We start from the raw sequence: 27,468 nt of genomic DNA, 5'->3' as shown, positions 1-27,468 counted from the left end.
CAATATCGCTCCTGCCTGTTATAAACATAAATGCTACGCTTAAAGGAGGAAGTATGTTCTGGTGCTTCTTGATAAAAAAACATATAAAAACGTAGAAATGTGCCATTGTAAGGCGGGGCGAGTCAACTGGTAACTAGTGACGTCAAATTCGTGAATGAGTGCTTCTTCTGAGTCGGATCCTGGGAATATTTCTGGTTTACAACTTGAACATGATAGTTAGTTAAACAAACATACGAGCTGGTTTTAATGAATTAAGTTTTATCAAAACGTGCTAAACCTATTTCAGAGTAGCCTCATCTAAAATGAATAATGTAGGCTAAATCTAATTTATAAACTAAGTTTCAAAATCACTTAATATGTTTATGAGCTGATCATGCCTGAAACAAATTGAACTGGAACAAATACATTTACAATAAACACCCTTGTTAATTCAACCTATTTCAGCCTAAACATTATGCAGGGCCGGATTTATGCATAGCCTTGCACATTAAATAAGGAGAATTTATTATTATTAAATAAATCAATAATTTCACTCTAATGCTAAAACTCTTACAAATTAATAAAATATCTCCTGAAATCTTCTAACCCATATTTCATTATTTTTCATAAATCATTACTATTGGTCACCCTTTACCTGTCTGTGGGTTTTGCTAATTATTTAACCAATGAAAAGTGCTTGTGGCTAAACGTAGTAACTCCATTCGATCCTGCTAAAACTGTCAGTAAAACCCATAGATATTAAAACCCATGGTAAAACCCATAGACTGTAAAAAAAAAACCTCATAGTTCATGTGGGGGGGGGGGGGGGGGGGGTCTGGGGTTGGGGGTTGGGGTTGTTTTTTTTAAACAGCTTGTTCTAAAGAACCGATTCACATAAAAGAGTCACACTGCGTCACTGCTGGTAACCAATCAACGATCAGCTCCCTCGTGGTAGCCAATCAGCGCACGGTTCACTCTCTTGAATCCTCTACAGCGGGTCGTGTGTTTTGGTAGTAGGTAGGGTGAGAAAATATTCAAAAAGTTAAAAGAGTGCGGACTAGGTGACCTTTATTTACTAAATATAAAGATACTGCGTGTGTTAACTTTTTAATTTTAATGTGGAGTTGACAGGTCTTGTTCCAAATGTTGCTGGCGGAAGTCAAAAAGCTGAAAGTGGTCGAGTTGCGGGCCATGTTATCGGAGCGAGGACTCGACCCGAAGGGCCTGAAGGCCGAGCTGGTGGTGCGGCTCATTTCTGCGATGGAAGCCGGTGTTGAACCTATCAAAAGTGGAGATAAAGGGGAAAATGTTTGTGAAGCTACGAGTACAGAGCCTGCAGAACAGCCGCCGAAGCCTCACTCCCTGGAGCGCGAGCCGTGTGTTAGGACGCAGTCTCCAGTATGCACTAGTTCTACTAGCAAGAGCATGAATGCTTACGCTGATCAAAGTACACAGACTGACCCACATCAGCTCTGCTCATGCACTGCCCCAAGAGCCATCGCAGAGCCGCTGTCCGTTAGTACACCAGAGGCCGTTACATCCAGAGACGACAGACAACAGAGGAATCCACAGTCTGTACATCCCGTCGCCTTGGCAACCGCAGCTACAGAAGAAGAGGATGCAGTGTCAGGATGCACATCATCAGTCTTGAGCAGTTCACCACAGCCAGAAACACCACAGGAGCACGACCAATGTAAGTCGCCCTTAGAGCACAATTAAAGAAGTGTTCTTTTTTTTTTTTAGCTTATCATATAATACAATTATATTTTTGTGACTGTCAGGTGGAGCTGAGACAGTGGACTACAGCCTAGAGGAAAACACGGAGCTGAGGAAAGGAAGAGATTATTATGAGTTCAAAGAGGATGTTCATTACAACAGGTATTGATAACAATAGCATTAATTGATACTCTGAGGTACTTCAAAGAACATGGTGCATGTCATGTCATGTTATGCATATATATATATATACACACACACACACTAATATTCAGTATTTCCATGAATTAAATGTACTTTTTCAAACATCTTTGCTTTCATTTAAGGGATGGATCACCCAAAAATAATTAATTATGCACCCTCATGTCCTTCAAAACCCATAAGGTTGTGTTCACACTTGTATTGCGGTTTGTTTGGTCTGGACCCAAAAAAAAGCATTTAGTCCTGGACTGGTCTGCTTGGCGTTCACATTGGCATTTTAACACCGAACCTAAAGGCATATAGATTCGTTCACAACCTGATTGGTCAGTTTTTATGACGTATATTTTGAGATGGAACTTACCGAACATCCAAAACAACTAGTGCAAAGTGCCTGTGCAAAATCAGTTTTTGTGTGTGTTTTTAGTAATTGCTGGTTTGGTGTGTTTGAGTGCTCTTTGTTACAATTGAACCGCAAACGTTCAGTGACATTTTTATTTGTACATGTTAGAAAGCAAATACTGATATAATGACATACAATAAATATGCAAAATTGAACTACACGATTCAGGGAGCAGCTTCACAGTAAACGGCGAGAAAACGCTACGCTTGAGCAAACAGTTTGTGAATAGGCTGCTACAAATGATGGCCGTGAAAGAGAGTGTGAACGCATTTAATAGGATATGTTTAGTTGGTGAATAGCTTAGGCTACTATTAAATATAACATTCAGAAGTAAACAGTGTAGCTGACTCACAGATTTAGTTAACATCCACAAATGAATAAGCGCAACGATTCAGGGAGCAGCTACACCGTGAACTCCGAAAAAATGCTACGCTTGAGCAAACATTTTGTGAGTAGGCTACTACAAATGATGGCCTTGAATAAAATATGTTATTCAGAAGTAAACAGTGTAGCTGACTTAATGTTTAGCTGACAGAATGTTTATTTTTAAACCACAACCTTCTAAGTGCTTCTTTTACCTATATATTTAACGATATATTTTGCATTTCTAATCCAAACAACCTCAAACTTGGCACTGCACTTACTCGTGCCTGTAGCAAGACACCTGTCAAGTTTGAAATCCATCAGACTAACGGTTCGAGAGACATGCGAATAACAGACAGACAGAAGGACGTTCCTGTAATTTATAGATGGGATAAACGTGTCCGTTGTATGTGTGTAGCCTACATATGATTATTTTGACCAGCTGAGAACTTGTGAAGAATAAGATGTGTAAAGGAGTCGGAACAGCGGCAGGAATCCCTCCGTCACACACATAAACGAATATCTGCTGTGAGGAGACGCGGTTCTGATGCCTGTACTGAACTATGATGGGCAACATCTCCTCACTATGACTATAATAAACTGGCATGCTTGAGTATTCTGTCCTTTTTAGGATTGCATCTTGTGACGTTGTGTCCCATTATTGGTTTGATTACATGTCTTTGTTCCGTGTGCGTTCATATTTCATTCGAACTGCACTAGAGTTTGTTTGAAAGTGGACTGAGACCCATCTTTTCAGTTTTCAGGTTTGGTGCGCACCAGGGTTTGCATGGGAGCGTTCACACTTATTCAAATGAATCGCAGTAACAGAGCAATCGCACCAGGATTCGTTTTAATCGAACCAAACATGCCAAGGGTGAACACCCTAAATATGCATTCATAGTGTTGATATTATGACATATCTTCAATTAAAAAATGGACTTTCAGTTTCAAATGCTGCTTTGTCTGTCATCAGTTAATGTCACTAAATTTTCAAAATAAAATTTTAATTTAAATGGTTTATTTTATCTTAATGGCACTTTAAAAAATATATATATAAATATTATTAAGAATTATATTAGAAGTAAAATACATTCTGTAAAAGTTTACCCAGAGGTCTTCTTACCCCAGTAAAGAGCCATCTTACCCCTCTTTATGTATTATTCATCAGACTTAACAAAACTGTCTGAACATTTCTGACTTTTCCCCCCTGACTTGTTTGTCTTCAGAGCTAAGACTCCAGAACTGCTGCCGGAGCCTGAGGAAGAAGCTAAATTCGATTTTGAGGATGTTCGGCTTGATTCCGGTAAATCCATCAAGATCCAATCCATGCTCAGATATTGAATGAGTCATTTGATTCGGGATGAAGCTTAATAAAAGTCTGTCCTAAAGAACAGTGTGTCTGTTTCACAGATAACTGTGACCTGCACTTTGAGGTGGATTCTGATGGAAGCAGCGGTCAGCCACTCTTCTGGGAGAGATTCCCTCTTCTTTGGTCAGGGTGCAGGATGACCCATGGATTTTGTCATGGGAAGGTCGGATTCGAAGCCAAGGTGTGAACCTGTGAATCATGTAAATGTAATGTTGTCGTTTACCAACAAAAGTAATTAGTTAAATGGCTCTGTCATTTTCGTATTGGTGAATAATTCCTCTTTTGGGTCCCCAGTTTGTGAAGCGACTGTCAGCACCTGGAATAGACACGAGCGACGACCCTGATCCACATGTGCTCAGAGTGGGCTGGTCTGTGGACAACACAAGCCTGCAGTTAGGTGAAAATAATAACGTTATAAAATAAGTTGCATTACAGTCCTAAAAGGTTTTGACAATTATAAAGATTATGGAAATTTTGTTTGGGAAGTATACATATGTGCAGTGCTAAGGATCCTGTTATGGATTAAAACTTAACACAGCTATAAAAATGAGTCATATTAAATCATTTTTATCTGATTTGTCTTGTTCTGTCAGGAGAGGTGGAGCTGTCGTTTGGTTTTGATGGACGGGGGAGGATAGTAACTGGAGGAAAGGAAGAGGCATTTGGTGAGCCCTTCACAGAAGGAGATGTCATTGGTTGCTATGCAGTAAGTTTCAAAGTTAATTGTACAGAAGTAGGTTATAGTATAGCTGTGTCCCAATTCAGTGGCTGCATCCTTAGAAATCTATGAAGGTCGAAGCGAGCGTTGTTAAATGGGACGGTCTAGTCTACGGAGGATTGTTCTTGTCATCTAGAAACTGTGACTTCTGCTGTTGACGAACGACAGTAACGTTTGAACTAGACTTTTTTGAAAGTTATATTAAACCGTCTGAAAACAATACAGGGTTCACAACCGGTCTAAATACGTTCACCACATCTTAGTAAGATGTCAGTCAACATTTGAATTGCTTTAAAGTTGTTTTCTTGTTTGTTTGTTTTTTGCGTTATTATAATTAGATATTTTAATAAGTTGAAACATAATACTTGCATTTAAAATAATCCGGCATTTGAGTGCAATGAATCTTGGGATAGGCTAGGCTGCGAAGGAACCTCTCGTTCACGGCCCAGGACGCATTCGAAGGAGCCTTTGAAATTGGACAGCCTTTGTAATGCCGCTGTGAACGAATGCAGCCTAGCTTAGCTTATTCATGCTATGTTCTTTTGATCAACATCACATTGCTCTTGGGTTAATTCAGTTCAGGTTTATTATCGATTTGTATCTATTCCTTATCCAGTTCATCAGTGAGACGGGAGAAGCGACTCTTTCATTTCACAAAAATGGGCGTTCTCTTGGAGTGGCGTTTCGCCTGACGTCTTCTGCTCTTAGAGGTCAAGCTCTCTATCCACACGTACTTTGCAAAAACTGTTTGGTTTTGGTGAATCTTGATCCAGATACTCCCTGGCATCCTTTTCCTGCTGGTTTCTGCACACTAGTCATACTTCCTCCTGGTCAAAGGACTCGTGAGTCTTTGCCGGCAGCATCTAAAAGTGAATGTGAGGTAGGAAAGTTTGTAAAAGTGTGTTAAACCCTTACAAAAATCGTCTAAACGCACATCTGGATGAATATTGTTATTATGATATCAAATTCTGTCACGTTGACCCTCTTTCTCCATCTGTCAGGTGCTGATGATGGTTGGTATGCCAGGTTCTGGTAAGACCCACTGGGCTCAGGCTCATATGCTCCAGAACCCAAGGAAACGTTTCAATCTTCTGAGTACAAACTCCATTTTGAACTGCATGAGGGTAAGAAAATCTCCAGACACACAGTGTTTTGGTGCATGACTTGCACCAATAAGAAATAAGACTTGCTTACACCAAGACTGATGTTCTTCACGAAAATTGGTTCAATTTGTCTGTTCAGATCATTCTGAATATGCTGAATGAAAATGCGAATGCACCCCCTGACACTTGGCTCTTATATAAAAGCAGAAATAGCCAAAAATAAAATAGATGAAACTCATTGTTGACTCCCATTTGATCTGTAATTCCTTGCCGCAAAAACTCCCTCCCATCAAGATTTTTGTAGTGGCCTTGGGAATTATCAAAAGGCTGTTTGTACTTAGACACCAAACACTGCAGCTGCTCAACTTTCATCTCCAGTTTGGGATTCTTCTTCTGTTTAACCACTTTCATCCAGCACAACAGTTTTGTTCGGACACACCACAAAGTTGTAGTTTTATGTAACCTCAGCGGCTCTGGGCATGTTACCAAAAGTGCAAATCTTATTGGTTTGGACCGTTTTCATCACAGTGTGATGGAAAAGAGATTAGAACACCTCTCCATAGATAAATAAAAAATACCATTGACATGTTATGTACTGTATGGTATGTAGGTTACAAAATAAAATGTTTATAGCACAGAATTTTCATGAAGAATATTGAATATTGGCATAAATGGGCCTTTATCATAAAAATGAGTTCCAGACTAGTACCTCTAGTTTTTTTGTGCATATACTATTATTATAGTATAGGATATATATATATATATATATATATATATATATATATATATATATTAGTTATTAAAACATTAATGTTGTTTAAAAATGAATATAAATGTTTTTTCTTTGCACTATTTAATGTCTGAAAACATGGCAGCTTTTTTGTTATTTTGACCAGTTGTAATTTTCTGCAAATAAATGCTCTACATGACAATATTTTTATTTTAAATTTGGAAGAAATATTGTCACTAGTTTGTTGATTAAATCAAAAATGTTGGAATCGTAGGCCATCAGGACCAGGCAACGTCTGCTTTCTCGTCAACTCAACACGCATGTGTCGTGGTGCTCTCGTTAACGTGCTTTAGAGATTAATATTTTGTAAATAAAGTGGTCATTTTTAGTTATTTTTGCACAAACAAATCACTTGCGTCACTTTATAAAATTGAGTTTAAACCACTTGATTCAGGTGGTTTAGTTTAATGATGTCTTTACTACCTTTCTGGGGCTTGAAAGTGGTCGTTTCGTAGGCTGCCAATGAAGGAACAGAAATCACTCAGATTTCATTTAAAAAATGTATTAAAATATCTTCATTTGTGTTTCTGCACCAGCTGCTGCAGTAAATGTGGCATAGTGTTGGCACCAGGGCTTGGGCCCGTCATCGCTGCTTGCAGCTATATATCTCAATTGTTACCTTTTTATCTAATATTTATGTTATTTTATTTCATCTTTAAGTTAAACAATTTTTAATAGTTTTAGTTAACAATAACAACACAGACTAGTATGGAGTTCCCATAGTCCTGGAAATGAATAAAATCGTAATTCTTGACATAGCATTTCCTCTAGTGTTCATGAGCACTGTTGTATTTCTGTCCACATTCTCCGTTCCTATAGAAGCCTCCTGGAGCCAATCAAAGAGACCTGATGCTGCAACAGGCTACTCAGTGTGTCAGTCAGCTGATCAAAATAGCTGCAACCAAGCGGAGGAACTACATCCTTGATCAGGTAATCAGGAATATGTGTGTGGTACGGTGGGCCAACGCTTCATCTGCTTGTCCTTTCATTCGTGTGTTCTCTCTTTTTCACTTTAATATCCTAGGCCAACATTTATCCATCTGCCCAGCGACACAAGATGCTCAGTTTCCGTGGTTACCAGCGAAGAGCGGTGGTGGTTTTTCCACCTGACGAGGTGTGGAGGAGACGTCTCACACAGCGTCAACAGGACGAGGGCATGGCAGTTCAGGAAATGTCTCTTCACAAAGCCAAAGGTCAGACTTTAACTTGGGTTACTTAATGACAGGTATCAAGACACATTTCCGTGTTCCTGGACTTGCTGCACACTTGTGAAAGATTTGTTTTCATCTCTTCCAGTGAGCTTCACACTGCCAGAGCAGGGAGAGCATCTGGATGAGGTGACGTTTGTGGAGCTCGGCTCTGACGAGGCCCTGAAGCTCTTAACACATTATAAAGAGGAAGCACGCCGCCTCTTACCCACACCTCCCAAACGCAGGAAACACAGACAAGGAAGTCAAAAACGCCTCGTTCATCATTGTGGTAAGAAGAGATGCTAAGAGATCATTTCACTACTGCTGTTGCGTTGTGTGAAAAGAGTGTGTCCTTCATGGCGATAATGGAAATATTTAATTAAAACGCTTGTTACGAAGATTAATGTTGACAAGTAAAAAAATTTGAAAATAAAATATGACTAGAACTATAACACCGCTAGATTATCAATAATGCATTCATGTTTACGAAAAAGAAGCATCTGAAAGGAATTGCTGCATGAGGTGAAGCTGAAGAGTGAATGAACACCAGTTAATTGAAGTCCGTTCTATGACATGCATGAGATTATTCAGATGTCTTAAATATCCACAACATAAACGTAACATTACAACTTGTATATGCAAAAAAGGCAAAAAAAAACTGTATTTTCATAATCAACACTGCGTAATTTTTAAATTCATAGTTTTACTTTATTTCACCAGTCTGGACAACGTGCTGTCCTACGCTAACCAATCACACCTCGGGTACCGCCCAAAATGGGACAATAACCAATCAGAAAAAAGAAGGAAAAAAAGTTACGCCGATCACGGTTTCATGATCGATCACTGCATAACTAGCCACATTTCCATTACCCTTCAAATTGTGCAAATTGCGAATTGAAAATACGCCCAATGGAAACACGTCAATTTGGCAAAAACTCCCATTTAGCGCAAATAAATTTTTACGCTTGCATGAGGTGGTTTTCCAGGCAATTCGAAATAGAAATATTTCGCAAAACTGCAATGGAAACAGTTTTGCACATTTACAGGTCGCGGTGTTTGGCAGAATACGAGACCGAGTTCTTTATTAAATTCATAAAAGATAAAAGAAATACAGTAATATTGGATTCTAAACCTCAAAGAAATGCCACATTCAAGACCTCGAAGCAGATATGAGGGAGAAACACCCAGAAACACCAGCCACTCCAAGTATAAGGGTCTTTCCTTGCCATTAATGCTTGGTGCACGAAATAAAACGCGCACTTTCCAGCAAAACGTCTGTGGGGACCAGTCCAGTACAATATGGGGGTGATGGCACTTTATAGGCGCACATACTTTTTAAACAAGACAATGATTATCTAGACTCCAAGTCAGTTTAGATAAAACTCTGCAATAAAGCAAGATGGAAAGCAATGTATTGACATTGACTATTGATTTATAGGCTATATTTAAAATGTTGATTGGCTGGACATACTGGTCAATATGGATGCAATAAATAATAACCATCAAGTATTGCTTTTATAATTTAAAACAGTGACATGTTATGGCGCCCTTTTAGCTTTTATTAATTCACAGGATGCATTTTTGATATCAATAATTAAATTTGTACCATTGAAAATGTGAATTCTTGATATTAAGAATGTACTTTTTCTAGCAACAATGTCTATTTCTGATATCAGGAATTACATTTTTACTAGAACTAGTTAAAGGGGGGATTGTAGTGGGAGCACTGGGGTGTCAGGTGTGGCAATGGCAAATGGTTCATGGCTCATGGGTCAGGTACGAGGGCTCCTTAACAGAATTTTGCTTAGGAGCCAGGGAGGTCAGGATCGGCTCTGGGCTTCACAAACAGTTTTCAATCACACAGTATCATTATTTCTGTATTACAATCATTCAAATTATCACAGAAGTACTGGGATATAAGTTTATATTTCATATATAAACGCTGATGTCTATGGTTGCTCCAATTAAAGTAAATCACCGTTTGGCTTTAAATAAAAATTGCATCAATTACATTGTTACACCAGTAGGTGGCGACAAGTGACTTTTAAAAAATGTATTTATCATTGAATCGCTCATTCAAGAGATTCGTTCAAAAACGTGATTCATCCAGTAATGAAAAAAGTGAAGTCTATATGAGCGAGTCATTCAATTATTCATTCAAACCTTTTTATTTTATTCGAGTTAATGAAATATTTTTTAAATAGACTGCGGCTATTTACTTTTAGTTAGAACCTCTAAAAAATAAAATTTTCAGAATCATGATTCATTTTAAATGATTGCGCAGCTCTAAACGTGTGTGATTTTTATTTTCCAAGGCTGGAAGGGAGGTCCATTGGGCTGTCACAATCAACACCCCCACTGTGCATCTCAGAAAGCACATGTAAGTTTGTCAGTGTGATGATGTTGCACTATTAGATATTCAAAACAACGTTTATATGATGACTGATGTGGATTATTCTCTTAGAGTCGCCGTCCGTCTGCCTTCGGATGTAGCAGTGACCCTCAGAGATACAGGAAGTATTACAGGCCGTACACTGGGCAGGTAAGAAAACAACCATGTTTGACTAACTGTTAAATAACATTCAAAACGTGCATGTACTTAATACATCTTTGTTTTTCTTGCAGTGGAGCTTTTCTGAGCAAAACCAGAGTTATGGTAGCATTTATTATGGATGTTCAAGTTAGTTGAAGGGTTTCTGATCAACCTAAAACTTTTGTGTAGCAGGAAAAACACTCCAAATCAGCATGTTTTTTGATTAGCAGTGCTTCACCTTTACAACAGTAATTGTCTCTGTCTGTCAGTAATTTCATTAAGAAAGGTCATTGCTTAATGAGGAGCTAGTTTGAGTAGAGAATGTAGTTTGTTTTTTAAAGGGTGGCTAATCAGAAAATGAAAAATCCTGTCTTCATTCATGTCTTTAGAAACCTGTGACTTCTGTGGAACGTGATAGTAAAGTCCAAGCTGCTCAAATGTAGTCTACAAGGGATTTTAATCTACAAATTTTATTTTTAACTTTTATATAGTTAATCTATTTTCTAATGACTTGAGAAATCATGAGATGAATCATGTTTATTTTTTTTCATTGATATTAACAGTGACAGTGTACTGTAAAAAGGAAATACAATTATTTCTTGACATCCATCTTTACGTTTTTGCACTGAACATCCATTCAAAAACATTTTTGTAAATGTGTGTAAATCTACAGAGCTTCTCCGTCACATTTAGCTCATTGTGGCTTGTAAGGGAATATTCTCTGTAAAACTGTTTAGGAAATATATTTATTGTGAAAACGGTTCTCGTCAGGTTCATACATCTAACATTTATAGTGGGATGAGTAGAAAATGAATATGTTCCAGAATTTTAATCATTTGTATTATAATATTTGTTCCCTTGAGCTTCTTTGAAAAGACTTTCACTGTGAATCCCAAACTGTTATAGCAAACTTGCTCCAAGTTAAAAGGTCTTAGTCATTTGTTTTTAAAACTTTTATTAATTTAATATGAAAGGTTGCTTATTCAATACAAAGAATACATTTCATGGGTATCTCTGCAAAATATACTTTATATATGTTCAGTACAAGAACTTTTATGTATAAATATCATGAAAATGACTACACCTTTATCATCCACCAGTATACTTTCTATGGTATGTTATTGCAATTTTTCAAACAAGTCTCTTATGCAATACACTACTGAATGCAAAACAACTCAAAATGTTATCCCTGTTATATCATTAAAGTTTAAAGGGATAGTTCACCCAAAAATGAAAATTCTGTCAGTATTTACTCACCCTCATGTTGTTCAACCCCATAAGACCTTCGTTCATCTTCGGAACTCGAATTAAGATATTTTTGATGAAATCTGAGAGCTGGATCACTCCTCCATAGGCTTCTTCAGAGATTGAAACTTGCCGGCCCCGAAAAGTTATTAAAGACATCGTTAAAATAGTCCAAGTGACTACAGTGGCTCAATCTTAAGTTTATCAAGCAGCGAGAATACTTTTTGTTCGCAAAAACAAACAAAAATACCGACTTTATTTCAACTATTCATTTCCTTCTCTGTGGGCCTCGAGTCAGTTCACTACTGTAATAGCGCAGTTCTTCTGTTGTTGTACGTCACACGCATCACCCACATGACCAGCGTCGGCCAATAGTGAGCCTACGTGTGACGTAGCTCTACACAATCACACTACATTAACTTGACTCGAGGACCACAGAGAAGGAAATGAATAGTTGAAATAAAGTTGTTATTTATGTTTGTTTTTGCGCACAAAAAGTATTCTCGTCGCTTGATAAAATTAAGATTGAGCCACTGTAGTCACTTGGACTATTTTAACGATCCAGCTCTCAGATTTCATCAAAAATATCTTAATTCGAGTTCCGAAGATGAATGAAGGTCTTACAGGGTTGGAACAACATGAGGGAGAGTAAATACTGACAGAATTTTCATTTTTGGTTGAACTATCCCTTTAAGAGATGTATGAAGCGCCTGCTGTTTGTGCATTTGATGAAATCAGTAATCCGGCATCACCCTCTGATACAGCAGCACTGCACCTTTAGCTGAAGGACACATCTCTGACCACAGGGGCGAGCGATCGTTTAATTGGAGCATTTTCTGTAGAATAGGAAAAATGACAAATGTAAAATTTCATCTTTATACACGTCTTATGTCTTTTGAGATGCCAATCTTATTATTAATGACTGTCTTGTAGACATCTGGCATATGGAAAGAGATGTGAATATGAAATAAACAGCACAAAAGGGTGTAGTTCAAACTGTCTGCATCTGAAATCACATACTTCCCTACTATATAGTAGGCGAAAAACAGTATGTACTCATTAAAGAGTAGGCAAAAAGTACTCGGATGACCCACTACTTCCAGCATATTCCATGAGCATATGATGGACAATTTACTATCCCATGAGGGCATGGGAGAGGATTTGTGAATGGCAGTGAAGCAACATAACTGATGCTGGTCACATGTCAATGACAGCATACTACATTCATACTATTTGGAACATATTTTTTTTTTTTTTTTTTTTTTTAACAGTCATGTAATTATTTATCCAAAATAAGTATCTACTCAAAAGTGCGATTTCGGACGCAGCCAACATCTTGATGTGGACTTGTGTGCATTTATTTAAATGCTTACCGCTCGACTAAGAAACAGTATGTCAGTGGACTCATGGGCCTCAGGACCACCACGTCTATAGAAATCTCTCACTTCCTCCGTCGTCAAAGTGCACCTTCACAGAGTAAAAAACACAGCTGCGTAAGATAACAGCTCATCATGTACAGATTAAGATGATATAGGATGGGGTTTACCGAACGTAAAACTCTGCACTGGGTCGGCCTGCACTGGTGTGGTTCAGCGCAAGTCCCATGAACAACGGTTTGCTTAGAGAACTGACAGGAACGTTCACCTGTAATGAGTAAGAACAACAACAGCAAAGAAAGATGAGACCAGCATAGTGGCGTCAACAGCCACGATTTCCCAATGTGGTTAAAGAAGTGTGTATCCGATGTGAAGTCCGCAGATACACACCTCATCACTGATCTCTGCACACACAGAGGAGAAGATCTCAGAAACAACGGCTCTCTCCTTACCCTGCAGAAGCTCCACACATATGGCCTCCTCGCTGACCTCCGGACACACCATCTGCACGCACACGGACAGATTTCAGATATTCCAAATGATATATACACTGTAGTGGCCAAAAGTCATTTCTGGAGGGCATATTTGTTTTTAATGACCCTACACGTTTGATGAAACCATCAAAATATGAGGATATATATTTATTTATTTTTAAATATAAGTGAAGAACACCACACTAACTTTGGTTAAAGCATTTCTATAAAAAAAAATATTTGTGGGAGAAAAGACAAACTACAGCAACAGGTTTTATTTTACTATGCAATAAAAGCAGAAAAACAAAAGCTCACAGGGAAAAACCTACACTGACGACAACATAATCAGCTATTGATATTGAATAGGTTCTCTCTGATGAGCTTCAAACAGTAACATTTTTTTTCAGGATTCTTTGACGAACAGAAAGTTAAAAACAACAGCATCTATCTGAAATAGAATCTTTTGTAACATTATAAATGTCTTTACTGTCACTTTTGATCAATTTATTTCCTCCTTGATGCATAAAAGTATTGATTTATTTCCCCCAAAAAATAAACTAAAAATTCTCACTGACCCCAACGTTTTGAACGGTAGTGTTTAATGTTACAAAAGATTGTATTTCAGATAAATGCTGTTCTTTTGAACTTTCTAGTCATCAATGAATCCTGAAATAAAAGTGTAAATAACTGTTTTCAGCATTGATAATAATGAGAAATGTTTATTGAGCATCGAATCATCATATAATACTGATTTCTGAAGGATCATGTGACACTGAAGACTGGAGTAATGATGCTGAAAATTCAGTTTTGATCACAGGAATAAATTACACTTTACTGTATATTCACATAGAAAACAGCTGTTTTACAATGAAATGATATTTCACAATATTACTGGGTTTGTTTTGTATTTTTAATCAAATAAATGCAGCCTTGGTGAGCAGAAGAGACTTATTTTAAAAACATTAAAAATCTTACCGACCCAAAACTTTTGAACGGCAGTGTATATATATATATATATAACCCTGATGATGTGTCTGACCTTTGGTTCGGGGTGACCTCCGGGTATGTCTAACAGTCCTGCGGCCTCTGCAACTTTCTGACTCCTCCTCAGCAGGACCACGTCTCCATCCGCGGTTGCCATGACAGCGCCTACGCCCAGCGGCTGCGCGAGGAAGGCCTGCGTATCTGCGCGTTCATTCCGTCCGTGACTCTGCAGGTTCGCCGCCTCGCGCGACCAGTTAGTCCCCAGATAATCTTTATAACAGGTTAGGCCTAGCTGTAAATTTAGGACACATGACTGCTCATCTTTTGTTAATCTTTCCGAGGATGTATCGCCACTTTCTAATTGGTCTCCTTTGTTTTGGACAGCCTGTTCTCCCATTGGTCCGTTTTCCACGACGGAGAGCATCGCTGAATGCAATCTGAATTTAGCCCCGTTGAAGAGCCACGGTTCCTGGGTCGATCTGTCACTCCACACGGCTTCAATGTGCTGCTCGATCTCAGGAAAACTCTGCCGATTGAATCTAATATAGGAGTAAAAAACGACTCGGGCTAAAATGTTATAAAGTGTGTGTTTTAACTCTCTCATTGGTCTTTAAAAATGGCTGACATCTAATCAGTTAATTTAGTTAAGTTACAATGTAAAACTACAGTATAGAATGTTGTTTTAAATTGTTTTTTTTTTTGTTAAATGTAATGTTTACATAACCTGGTAAATATGACAATAATACACATTTAAAAAACGGATGACTTTGCTTCCTCATTCAGAACACCACTGCACGCCACTACGTGTGTGTGTGTGTGTGTGTGTGAGTGAGAAATGTGAAGATACGGTACCTGTCTGAAATTTCTATGTGTGTTTGATGTTCTCCGAGAGGCTGTAATGGATCACAGTGCAACATGAGGGACACCTCTGGATCCATGACAAAACCTTTCAGACTGCTCCTAAGTGGACTTTCAGCATGGGTGTCTTCTTAGTGAGGTGCCTACCTAGGCATGCTTTTTTGAACAGTGTACATCCAGATAGGCGGTATGTTTTGAGACAGAGCTGTGAATCAACTGACAGATGCCTCGTGTAGTGGTCTGTCTTTTCCACCGGTTTCCTGTACGGTCTCAACAATAAAAATAGTTGGATTAGCCTTACAAACATTTAAAAGTAGTAAACAAAGTTGGCAGAAATATGCAGTTTAATGACTACGAAACGATAAACTCACTTCCTTACCTAAAAAACTTGCTTCCTTAACTAAAAGGCAATAGGACTCTTAAGTTACTGAAAAACTTCCGGAAGCGAAGTTCTACTTCAACTTCAAGTCTTCTTCAAAATAAAAGCCTGGATCAACAATTTAACAAAACGTACAGTAGTAGCCTATTAAACCTAAACAAAGCACAGCGTACGTCGTATATTTTCTGTGATTAAATTATCAGAAAATTTAAATACTCGATGTTACTTAAACTAAAATGCTCTAGCTATAGAAGTAGCCTATTTACATACTTTTCTAGGCATCTACACCACACTTTTGTCTCAAGTGATGAGTAAAATGCCCCCGACTTCATATTTACATGTTTTTTTATCAAAACAAACAACTTTTACCATTTACTCTCCCACACTGTTACTCCAAAGCTTTTATCACCATTTAGAATTTTGAAAACAGAAAAATAAATCACATTTGTTAAGAGAGATTTTTAGTTCTGTCAAATATATAAAAACACTAACAAAGACTTTCCTCTAAACTACAAAATACTTTCAGTGACAATCCGAGGTTTGGTTTAAGGGGTGAAAAGAAATCAAGTTTGTTTGCTGAATTTTTTCTTTTATTTTATATGGGATTTTTCCCCCCTCCTTTACACTTTTTTTTCTTTTCTTTTTTTTTTTTTTGTGAAACCAAAGCCAGCCTGACCGCATTATACAGACATAAATTATATAAATAGGCATGTGACACACATTCTCATCTATTACTTTCTTTAAAGCAGTTAATACACATATCAAGTTGCCCACAATTAAGGCAACTTATTTTCTGGACATCAAGAAGTGAGGGGTTGCCCATGAGACAACCGTCTGCAATTCCCAGGTTTTAAAAAACAATGTAAAAGTGTTCTGATAAGACAATAGAACTACACTTTTCATATTCTGTCCAGAACTAGAAATATTAAAATTTTGCCATTCACGATTAAGGAATAGAAAGTGCAAGACAAGACCACCAACCTAAGGAAAAGAACTTAAAACAACATAACTGGTCATCAAAAAAGAAAAATAACCCTTTAAGCAAATTAAATACCCCCATATATAACTATTATACAGAAAATGTGTCTAAGAAAACACCAAAACAACTCAATTGCATAATTCATTCAAATACTCTAAGCATTATTGAATCAGATAAAAAGTAATGTTAAACAAAACAAATTGATACATGTGGTCAAGTCATTTCATCGTCTTCATAATAAGAAAAAAAAACAGGACGGTGTTTTACAAAGCAATGTTTCACAAAAAAAAAAGATTCAACAGCCAATTTAATCTTATCGACAAGTGCATTTGGTAGCAATCATCTCCTCGTACTCCTTGTAGGCGATGGAGCCGTCGTTCTCAATGGTCAAAACACTTAAAGGGTTGTACGCTGACGGCACACATGAAGGTCTGGGCACAGAGGAGTCTAGCTTCTCGTAAATGATGTTCTGAACCATGGTGTGCACTGGAGACCCATAGATATATCCCACGGCCCTTGGACAAAATCCCTTACAGTACCTCGGATTGTACTTGTGAGGCGCTATGATCCAGTGGTCTAGTTTGAGCTGATTGAAGCTCACTCTGAAATCATACAGGTCACAGTCATCTGTTGGAAAGTCATACATGGGGATGAGTTTGGGCATGGTTTCTGGCAAATTGGTGCTCTTTAGGGTTCCTCGTCGCTTTCGTGAGGTTGACTCCCACATTGTGGACTTTCCATCCCAGTGGTTGGATGTCAGATCGACCATCCTACCTTGCATGGCTCTTCTCTGGTATGCGACCTCACTGGTGTCATTTAGGTACAAAAGAAGGGACGGAGACCTGTGAGTTAGCTTAACCGGACTCTTATGAATCTGGCCTCCAGGTCTGGGGATCATATCTTCAACGCAGGTCAAGTTGATCAGGAGATGGATGTCCTTCTTATGGGTCTGAATGAGAGGATGGAGAAAGGAGGTCACGTCAACCTCCACCCAGCGGCGACGGACTCTTCTCTCGGTGTGGACGTGGAAGCTGAGTAGCGGGACTGACTGCTGGGTGCTGAGATGGTGAGAACACATCTGATCCTTCGAGGGTTTCTGCTCCTTTACATCCAGATAACAGAGCGACGTGAACGGGGTGATGTGGTTGTGGTCGAAAGAGTACAGCAGCACTGACTTCAGTAACTGCTCCTGAGTCCTCACTCGATTCAGACTGTAGGAAATATCCTGCATGAAGAATTCTGACAAGATAACACATATACCGTTGAGGAACACATCCTTCTCTTGACAACAATTATACTGTTTATTCATTTCTTGTGAGTGACTTGTGATTGCTTGACTGCAGTTTCATAGTCAGTGGCATAATGCATTAACTGCATTCTGTGTGGCGTTTACTATATAGCATGTAAAGCAGTACATATTATGCAATAATTAAACTTCCAAATATGTATTCCATGTTGTTCCAAACCTGTATGAGTTTCTTTCTTCTGTTGAACACAATAGAAGATATTTTAAATGCGGGCTTTTATGCTTTTTCACGTTTTCAACTTTAGTTCGAGTGTAATATTGCTGTTTGAGCATAAAAAAAATCTGCAAGGTTACAAAAAATATTATTAATATTAAAGGTTATAAAAAAGGGACTCAAAGTCCAATCCAAAGGGAGATATTTTATTTAACAGAATCCACTTTTCAAGAACTACAACGCAATTTTTGGGGGCTTTATGAAGTCGTAATGTTACTCATTTAAAATGTTTTTTTTTTTTTCAAAACTCATTTGTTTGACCTTCCTAAGGCTGACTAACTTAGAGTGGTTAATATTTATTTTTAAAAGTGTTCTTTAACATTATAAACCCAAAGTTTATCTGTGTGCTTCACATTTTACAGAGAACAGCATGCAGGTTAAATGCACAAAATGGAGCCGTTCACACTTTGTCGGTACAATCTGTTATTGTGGATCACAACTTGTAAGTATGTCTTACTATTTCTAGTTGCGTTTTCTATTAAAAGTTCCAATTATAAGTTTTGTAGTTGCTATGATGTAAACAAACCATTTACCATCCATTTGATATAGTGTTTACTGTAGCTTTTGTAGGGTGTCGCTTTTGTAAGACTGTTCATCGCCCCTTAGAAAAATTATACTTGGTTTTGTGATCGATTACTTTTGTATTACCATAGTTTTCCGACAAATATCATGATTAAATGGTGTATAACATTCTATCTAAAATGTCTAAGAAAATTAAAAGAAAACAACATACCACTGAAACGTCCTATGAAATCCGTTCTGGACGATCCTCCTGTTTGTTAACATTCTTCAAGTCTGAATCAGGCTTAAATTGGTTTGAAATTAACTTTATCCTTAATATTTACATCTGAGCAGATGAAACTCGCAGTTATGACGGTGGGAAACTTCCTGGACATGAGCTAAGCGTTGTTGATCACAACACACTGGGCCAGCTAACCAATCACAGCACATTTCGTATTTCGGAAGGAGGAGCTTCATCGAAACAGGAACTAAACGACGTGTTCGTCCAGACTGTGGAAAGAGTTGCTGTAATAATATGCTGAAGTGTGAAAAATAATGTGTTTTTTGAACAATCTAGTACACCCCAAAAACAAAATCCAGACTTCGTAAATTGGCATAATACGACCCCTTTAAAGAATGCTGGTAATCAAACAGTTGACGGCACCCATTGACTTACATCGTATTGTTTTTTCCTACTATGGAACTCAATGGATACCGTCAAATGTGTGGATACCAACATTCTTTAGAATATCTTCTTTTTGTGTTCAACAGAAGAAAGAAACTCATACAGGTTTGGAACAACTTGAGGGTGAATAAATTATGACAATATATAGGCCTATATATATATTTTTAGATATCTCTAAAAGATATTTTTAAATATCTCTTTTAGCAGACAGAACTTTGGGTCCACCAATCAGAGAAGGCATTGACATCATAGAAAGAAGTCGTAATCAGTTTCCCATACATTTTGCAATAAACCTAAAATGTTTCACATATTTTACTTAAATTAAATGTCTATAAATCAATTTTTTGTTGATCATTTGCAGTGCTCTATGAGATGCATACTGTAGTTAAATGTATCAGAAAAGAATTACACAGTCCTGTATACCAAAGGTAATAATATTTTGGTTGTTTTGGCTTATATTTAGTTTTTTTGTGCTTATTTTAATAAATTTGGCATAAAACATAAATTACTCATTATTACCTTGTTTTTGTTTTTTAACAGTAGTATAAAAGGAATACCACAGTTGCAATCATGGTGTAATATCATACATTGCTGCAAAAGCTGTGCTGATATCTAGTATAAGTGTATAACTTGTGTGATATTGCATGCAGTAGGCTATGTAAAATATTTTGGGGAATTACGTAATCAAAGAATTCCATCATGTATAGTAGGGCAGGCAATATTTCAGAAAGGATAGCATTACAATGTATTCCGTAAATACTGAGTTCCTGATTGATAAAGCAACCGAATCTATTCAAATAGTTTGTAAACATATCTGATGCAACTATGAGATACACAAGTATGCTTTACCTCGGTTTTGCTCGAGACACTCCTCTCGAGGAGTGATCAGACGCGCAGTGTTGTACAGGTGAGAGGCCTCGGGACTCTTGTCGGGTTTCGATGATAGTTTATACAGTCTCTTCATGTAACGTACATATCTGGAGTCAGGCTTGGCTCGTGGTGTGAATTCTCCCCAAGGATTCTGCTCTGACAAAGCCTTCAGCAAAGGGCTCAGGATATTACCATGGTGAAGGGAGACGTCGGGTTCAAGAGACTCGTTTTCAAAGTTGTAGCATGATGTAAATGACAGGCCGATAACCGCGAGAACCATAAAGTATCTGGATAGGGAACAACGCGTACCATATTTAAAAAGCGGCGTCGCCATAATAAATAAAGTGCGTTTATTTAAGAACAGTCCCGGAGAAGACTTCAGAGGCTTCGGCCAAACCTCACTTGCCACTTCCGTCGCCCTTACCTGACAGACAGGTGTGCGCAATCAGGGAGAATTTGGCACAAAAGACGGTGTAGGTAGGCTATCCACAAACTGTCAAGTAAGATTTTGAAGAGTTTGTTTTTAAACGTCTCAAACAACGCCACACTGCATTGCTTGAGGTTCAAGTTATGGTTTATTTAATGCCGAAAAGAGCGAGTTCGTCTAACAGAAATATGTTTTTTTGGCAAAGTGTCGTTAAATAGCGCCACGAGGACAAAATTATCCTCATAATCCTCGTAGGCTAAATGAAAAATAAAACATAACTGGAGCATCAATGCTCTGTGATTCTCCAGTCACTTTACTGTGACATTTAATGTCCCAAACCCCCTCTTAGGATAAAATATTAAACTCAGTGCTTTAAAGATGTAAAATATTAGCAGCCCATCTGACACTATCACAGTTTAAGTGTTGATAGTGGTTTACTTTGGTTTAAGTGGATGTTCCACAGTTCCATATGACATGAAAAACTGGCAATTTATTAAGAACATTTTCAAGTTTCTTCATTTTTCTTGCATCAAACTGTTTAAAAATAAAATATGTTTTGGGGAAGTATTGTTTTTATTGGAATACTGAATGACAAGATAATTGTTGTTTAAATATCCATATTTAGTTCCCTAATGGCATCATAATGCAGGAAGTGACATCCCAGTGGGAAAACAACAGTCAATATATGCAAATTAATATTTTTTGCAACTTTGTTCAGGCAGCAGACATGCATCACCTCAAATGGCCATTGAAAATTAATGATTTGCAGACACTCTTTTCAAATTGCTATCAAAAACATTTATTAAATAATTCCACTGTTTAAGGCTTGTTTCCTCTGAGTTAAAAAACATGGTTGATGTTGTGTTTTATTGTGTCAGTGTGTTCAACCTGAGCAATGTTACAGTAACAACGCCACTCTACGCTATGGAAGGCCAAGCAATTAAAAAATATGTGAATTTTAACATGCAAGAAATTGACAATATGTTGTGAAAATATAAATGCATCCAGTGTTGAAATCTCAAGCTGATATGAGAAGAACGATAACTATGATGAGAACTATATTAGCGTCCACCACCAACGCATGGAAATGTTGTTTATTAAGCGAGCTGCAGTTATGGCGTCTGCCACTTTATATGCTCGAGCTCTTTAAAGAAGAATTTTTATTATTCATGAGCTGGAGAAAAATAACTCTGAAAGTGATTCCAACAATATCATTCTTCTGTCGTTATCATTTTAGCGGTGAATGTGGAATTCACATTCTCACAGAATTAGAACAATTATTAAAACTTTATAGTTATCGTCATGATGCTAAAAGAATATTCACACAAAAATGAAAACACTGACATAATTTCACTCTCCCTCATGCTGTTCCAAACTAGTATGACAACAACAATAACAAAAAAAGATATTTTGAAGATTGTTGATAGCCAAACAATTTTGATTCCCATTGACTCTTTTTTTTATCCATACAATGGAACTTTTTAATTCAACATTCTTCAAAATATCTTCTTTTATGTGTTATCGAAAAGATAGAATGCCAAACAGGTTTGGAACGACACGAGGTTGAGAAAATGATGAAATTAATGAATTTAAATTTTTGGGTGGACAATCTCTTTCAAGGCCAATTCACTCTGCACCGACAGTGTGACATTTCATAACCAGACAGTTGACAGCAGCCATTGACCTCCATAGTAGGAACAAAATATAATGGAAGTCAACTGTGCGTCTGGTGTAAGTGTGAGTAAATGATGAAACAATTTTTATTTTTGGGTAAACTAACCCTTTAACAGTTTAGTTTACATTCTAAATCCAACTGCATTCAACATGAAACTTTAGAATATCGGAATTGAAGCATCGCATACATACACATTACATCATTCTGAATTTTACCTCCAGGAAACAATGACTTTCAATTGAGTCTCAATTATTATTTTTTTACCATTTTATTTGAAAGGGATGCTGTGGAACTGTATACTTCCTCAGCCAAATAAGTTTTGACATTTGTATTTTTAGCAACCTATTATAAGTTAATGTCCAGGGTGACTGTGGGATCCTGCACAATGAAAAAGAAAAACATCCTGGAGGTCGAACAATGACCCTATAAATTAGCCAGCAAAACACAAAGAACTATTATTTTGCTTTCTCTAACACAGAGATACTAACTGCCTACTAACTGTGACAGACTGATAATGCTCAGAAAACAAAATTAAGAACTACATTTATTTACATAAATTTGAATTAAATATTAATATCAATAATCAAAAGACGTTTTTTTTTAATTTATGCTTAAGATATACTAGTCTTAGTCAGAATGTGCAGTTTAAGTGCTGAAATTTGGCTCAGAATAGCTTTATGTTGAACAGTGAACTGCTCTGAACCCAAAGGAAATACTTTCTGAAATGACCTTCACCTCGCGAGAGCAGCTCTAACTGAGAGGCAAGGGCATTCGCATCATTACAGATCACTGCACACCAGTAAAAGCCTCTGAATGAAGTTATGCTAAGCTCCAGCGCCCATGAAATCATGCCTGAATCACTGCCTGACTGTGACAAAGGCCTCATTATATTTTCCAGACTGTTTCTAACATTTATAAATTCCTGGGATAAAACTGTGGTTTTATTCTCACACATTATATCAGTAATGTGGTCATTTGCATAAAGTTTGACCTAATTTTGCCGAGGCCTATCCAACTATTAAAGAACCAAGCTAGAGTTGATCTCTTTAGTATTACACAGACATCACATAAAGCATAAATGAGTTCAGGGAGAGCATGTCTTCATCCCACACCGAGGCCTCTCTCCCTTCATTCAATGGCACGAGTGTTTCTTTAGGAATTATGCACAGCACAACAATCAGATAAGAACGATGACCGAGTTACTGTTTGAGGCAAACCAGAAAATGCTCTCACAAGTCACACGGTGACATTATTAGTAAGACAATTAAGCATATTTTCTCCTAAATTTGCATTACAAAGACATTTGAGTTTGTTGCACTGTAAAAAAGTGATCAGTTGACTTAACTTAAAAAAGTGAGGAAACCCGTTGCATTAAAGTTAGTATAGCCTAAATAATCTTCATATCATTGAAAAAAATAAAGTTATGTGAACTTGACAATTCCACATACCTTATTATTTTAATTATGCATTAAGTTATAATTTAAGGCAATGGGTTTCCTCACTTTTGAAAGGTTCTAAGTCAACTGATCATTTTTTACAGTGTTATAGTCAATAATGATTCACAATAGATTAAAAAATATTGTAATAAATGTTGTTCCCTTCTTTTCAGCATTAATAAAGGGAAGTACAATTAGAACCATGACATAGGCCTACTTCACAATTTAATAATCATGTCCACACTAAAGTAATTTTGAATTAACTTTAAAGGTTTGTTTGTGTTTTTTTGCAGTAATAGTAATGATATTTTTTGAGGAATTATATATTTTTTATCATGAAATTATATTTTGAGTCAATATTTGTTGGTTACACTTTATTTTGATGGTCCCCTTAGACATTCTGTTGACTATAAGTGACGTTGCACATACATGTCTCAGGGTATTAGGGTTAGTAGAATGGGGTTAGGGGGGTAGTAAAGTAAGTTGATATGTACTTGCAAAGTTACTTATAGTTAGTAGAGTGTCTGTTGAGGAGCATCACAATAAAGAGTTAGCAGACAGTCTACTAATACTCTAATGAGAGTTTCTTGACATGTAGGTGCAACATTACTTACTATTCAACAGAATGTGTAAATGGGACCATCAAAATAAAGTGTCTTTCAAATTTCATTATCAAATATGATTATCAGTACAGTGCTGCCACTGTATAATTACCAATTAAATTAATAACACGTATTAAACACAATAAAGTTACATAAGTCTATTTTTTTGTGAGGTGTTATCTTTCAAGAGCAGATATTTCATTGTAACAACTTGCGATTAAGCGCAATGTTCTTTCTCTCTAATGAAATGAAAGCTTGGCCGACGTCTGTATTTCTCTTTATGTCCAGTGACGTGGGGTTGAAATAGTTTACTCAGAGTGTTGAACCCTTTATGGAGGTCTGACAGGTTTTGATGATGCTTTAAAGAATTTCGAGGATCCTGCTGCAGACAGCGAGGGTCTCCGAGCATCTTTCTGATTTCAGTTGACGCATCTTGACTTAGATAATGGTAGGGTTTTTTCCCACTGTTATCCCGTATGTTAGTGCCGGCACCATATTCACACAGCAGCAGTGAACACACACGTTCACGGCTGTGAATGGCAGCAATGTGGAGAGGTGTGTACCCGTCATGAGACTTGGCATTAACATCGATCTCTGCACCACTCTGTCTTGAAAGATCAATGACTTTACACACCATTTCACCGTTTCCGCTTTTAGCAGCCCAATGCAGGATTGTGAATCCAGACATGAAATTCCTCTTCTCTGCCAGCTGAGGGTCTTGCAGCAGGAGGCTGTGGATTTGACGCCAGCCTCCTGTTGCTGATTTCACAAGCCACTGATGCTTCAGTGATCCCAAAGGAACTCCATCTGAGTCTTTAGCCTCATTACCACCCGGTTTGGTGATTTTGCTACACCTTCGCAGTTGTGGCAAACCCTGTGCCTCCAGCTCCTTTCGTTTGACTCTCAGAGACCTGTATGGAAACCCTTCTCCAGCCACAATACAGCTCTGATATGCATTTGCCTTGACTTTAATGTTACGCTCAGTTGTAGAAGGCGGTGGTTCGGCATCAGATGTTTGTGTTTTGAAGTATGTTTTTCCCCTTTCATCATTTTGCAACTCACATCGTGGATTTGGTGGAGATTTAATGGCCACAACAGCGAAAACGGATCCTGTTTTGCCACTTCCAGCATCACTTGTCACACTGAGCACTCTCGCTGTCAAAGACTCGGTTGCATTACAGTCAGGTAATTCAGCATCATTTCCACTTGTAACGTTACTGCTACTACTCAAAGTTTGGATGGAGCAATGACAGTAATTGTTATTAATAATATCCACATTCTCTATTTCACTGGAATCAAGCGCGGAGTTACTACTAGTACATGGCGATATTAATTCAAATAAACTGTTATTCAGTGTATTTTTTTCACCTGTGAATCCTTGGTACTTTTTCTTCACAGCCACGTACTTTACATCATCGACTTGTTTAACCACGGCGACGTTGTTGACCAGTCGTTTGAAAAGGTCTCTATTTTGTTTCTTTTCCGCGGGGTCGCTGGAGTTTATAAGTCCTTTGAACTTGTTCACAAGCTCCGAGTTTTTCACTTTTCCCCCGTGCTCCAATAAAAAAGTTAAGATCATCTCTTGAGTCAAAGCCATTTCCCTGCCGCTGTATTTTTTTAGTAGTTATTATGCGAGATGATTCAACAACAACAACCTGCTGTTTCCGGTTATCCTTCTCTTCTCCAAGACCAGCACACGAGCGCGCGATGAGTGAAGGATGCGGCGCGTGCACGGCGGAGGGTAGCAGAGTTCACGCGCAGCTGCATCCAAAAGTCTAAAATGTGCATCTCGTTCACCACCTCATAATGTATAAACATCTAAACATACGTATCTAATAACACAATTAACTGTAATGTAACACTAAAAAATAATTCCTAAATAAATTTAAAAAACAATAAACACCGTCTAACATATGCGCATGGAGGGAGAATATCGTTGTATGCATATTTATGTTTTAGACATGTTGAAAAGGTTAACATAACACCAATTTCAAAATAACTAAAAATAACACGAATTATTATACTTATTATTATTTTTAACTATTTTTATAAAACAGTAGGAAAATGTTAGACGAACGACATTATAAAGTTGAATGTTGCTGTGAAACAACTTTCATATTGAGGATAGGAGAGACGGCCTTGATACTAGCGTGTGATTTTGTCCTTGAACTTGCTTCTCTTCCGATTGCTTTTGGGAAAACCTGCACATGACTGCTGGTCTGTTTCCTCAGTAAAAAAAAAAAAAAAGAAGCATATTAGCGAAAAACAGGTTGTAAACTACACAAGTAGTGTTTGCGCTCCGGAGAATGTTAAATTATTCCGTTTACAAAGTGTTTTCACAGCGGGGAGCAATATAGCCATCACAGACATGTTTGTTGATTTCTTGAACGCAATGGCCAATCACAGGTATTCAAGTTAGAATCCACTCACAGTGCTGAGTTTTGTCCCTTAATTTTACCCCCTTTCTATTAATAATAATAATAAAAAAACTAGTGATGCAAGAAAATATAAATTTCTATCAATATTCATGAGAAATTTTATTTGAATGTATCATTAATTGAAATTTATAAGAAATAACATTATAAACTCCATTGACTTCATCAAATTTAATTAAATTCACTTGAAACTCAAAACGCATGACTGTACAAATTTATGAAACCTAAAGAAACCAACATCAGTCTGAAATATTTGAAAAAAAAATTTAAAGGTGCTGTCGCATTAGCGACATTTTGAATTTTGTTGTCAAAAAGATCTGTCTTCTCAAATGTGTAGCGATGTATGGAGCACAGCTCACACAAGTCATTTTCAAACCATGTGAACATGACCAATTTAGAAATACAAAATCAAAGTAAAGCCTAATATTTACATCTGATAATCATATTAGTCCGAAATGGCATGCATCTTCTTTCCAGTTCCTTAAATTGTTTGTTACACTCATCACAATAATGATGCTGATATGTGAACGAGTATTTTTTTGTAGCTCATCGTTCTTCACTCATTTTAAAAAATAATGTTTGTTTTCTGATTCAACAAGTATACATTTGTCAGACCTAGACCAGTTGAACAAATTTTGTCTTCATGTGTTTGTAGAGCAAA

The 27,468-nt window shown here is 37.4% G+C and overlaps 4 protein-coding genes across 8 annotated transcripts; 1 reads left to right on the top strand and 3 right to left on the bottom strand.

The window, feature by feature from the left end:
* Positions 1-926: 926 nt before the first annotated feature.
* Positions 927-10,977, top strand: LOC143744408 (heterogeneous nuclear ribonucleoprotein U-like protein 1). 2 transcript variants are annotated; one of them, XM_077235885.1, is made up of 15 exons: positions 958-996; positions 1,104-1,672; positions 1,761-1,857; positions 3,886-3,962; positions 4,070-4,209; positions 4,323-4,425; positions 4,622-4,734; positions 5,363-5,626; positions 5,748-5,870; positions 7,459-7,569; positions 7,664-7,832; positions 7,936-8,118; positions 10,145-10,209; positions 10,294-10,371; positions 10,455-10,977. In XM_077235885.1, the coding sequence occupies exons 2-15, from the start codon at positions 1,123-1,125 to the stop codon at positions 10,512-10,514; spliced, it is 2,133 nt and encodes a 710-aa protein (XP_077092000.1). In that variant the 5' UTR covers positions 958-996; positions 1,104-1,122; the 3' UTR covers positions 10,515-10,977. The 2 variants fall into 2 exon arrangements, with proteins under 2 accessions (XP_077091999.1, XP_077092000.1); XM_077235884.1 differs by having other exon boundaries at positions 927-1,672.
* A 323-nt stretch (positions 10,978-11,300) lies between these two features.
* Positions 11,301-15,760, bottom strand: nudt22 (nudix (nucleoside diphosphate linked moiety X)-type motif 22). Of its 3 annotated transcripts, none has more exons than XM_077235889.1 (7): positions 15,678-15,760; positions 15,293-15,567; positions 14,496-14,979; positions 13,374-13,487; positions 13,154-13,251; positions 12,981-13,074; positions 11,301-12,443 (listed from the first exon to the last, which is right to left on the bottom strand). In XM_077235889.1, the coding sequence occupies exons 2-7, from the start codon at positions 15,376-15,378 to the stop codon at positions 12,342-12,344; spliced, it is 978 nt and encodes a 325-aa protein (XP_077092004.1). In that variant the 5' UTR covers positions 15,379-15,567; positions 15,678-15,760; the 3' UTR covers positions 11,301-12,341. The 3 variants fall into 3 exon arrangements, with proteins under 3 accessions (XP_077092004.1, XP_077092006.1, XP_077092005.1); XM_077235891.1 differs by having other exon boundaries at positions 15,293-15,558; positions 15,678-15,743; XM_077235890.1 differs by having other exon boundaries at positions 15,670-15,735.
* A 252-nt stretch (positions 15,761-16,012) lies between these two features.
* gdf9 (growth differentiation factor 9) lies at positions 16,013-20,842 on the bottom strand. 2 transcript variants are annotated; one of them, XM_077235841.1, is made up of 3 exons: positions 20,657-20,842; positions 20,212-20,519; positions 16,013-17,895 (listed from the first exon to the last, which is right to left on the bottom strand). In XM_077235841.1, the coding sequence occupies exons 2-3, from the start codon at positions 20,510-20,512 to the stop codon at positions 16,970-16,972; spliced, it is 1,227 nt and encodes a 408-aa protein (XP_077091956.1). In that variant the 5' UTR covers positions 20,513-20,519; positions 20,657-20,842; the 3' UTR covers positions 16,013-16,969. The 2 variants fall into 2 exon arrangements, with proteins under 2 accessions (XP_077091956.1, XP_077091955.1); XM_077235840.1 differs by having other exon boundaries at positions 20,212-20,842.
* A 3,673-nt stretch (positions 20,843-24,515) lies between these two features.
* On the bottom strand, positions 24,516-26,055 carry sowahab (sosondowah ankyrin repeat domain family member Ab). The gene has a single exon (XM_077235839.1). It carries the CDS (start codon positions 25,967-25,969, stop codon positions 24,590-24,592), a length of 1,380 nt encoding a protein of 459 aa, XP_077091954.1. The 5' UTR covers positions 25,970-26,055; the 3' UTR covers positions 24,516-24,589.
* Positions 26,056-27,468: the final 1,413 nt, after the last annotated feature.

The sequence above is a fragment of the Siphateles boraxobius genome, unplaced genomic scaffold, assembly GCF_051911475.1.
Source record: "Siphateles boraxobius isolate OS27281-9 unplaced genomic scaffold, OSU_SipBor_1 2, whole genome shotgun sequence".
NCBI lineage: Eukaryota > Metazoa > Chordata > Actinopteri > Cypriniformes > Leuciscidae > Siphateles > Siphateles boraxobius.
The sequence above is the reverse complement of the archived record's forward strand: the minus strand, read 5'-3'. Positions and strand labels throughout refer to the sequence as shown.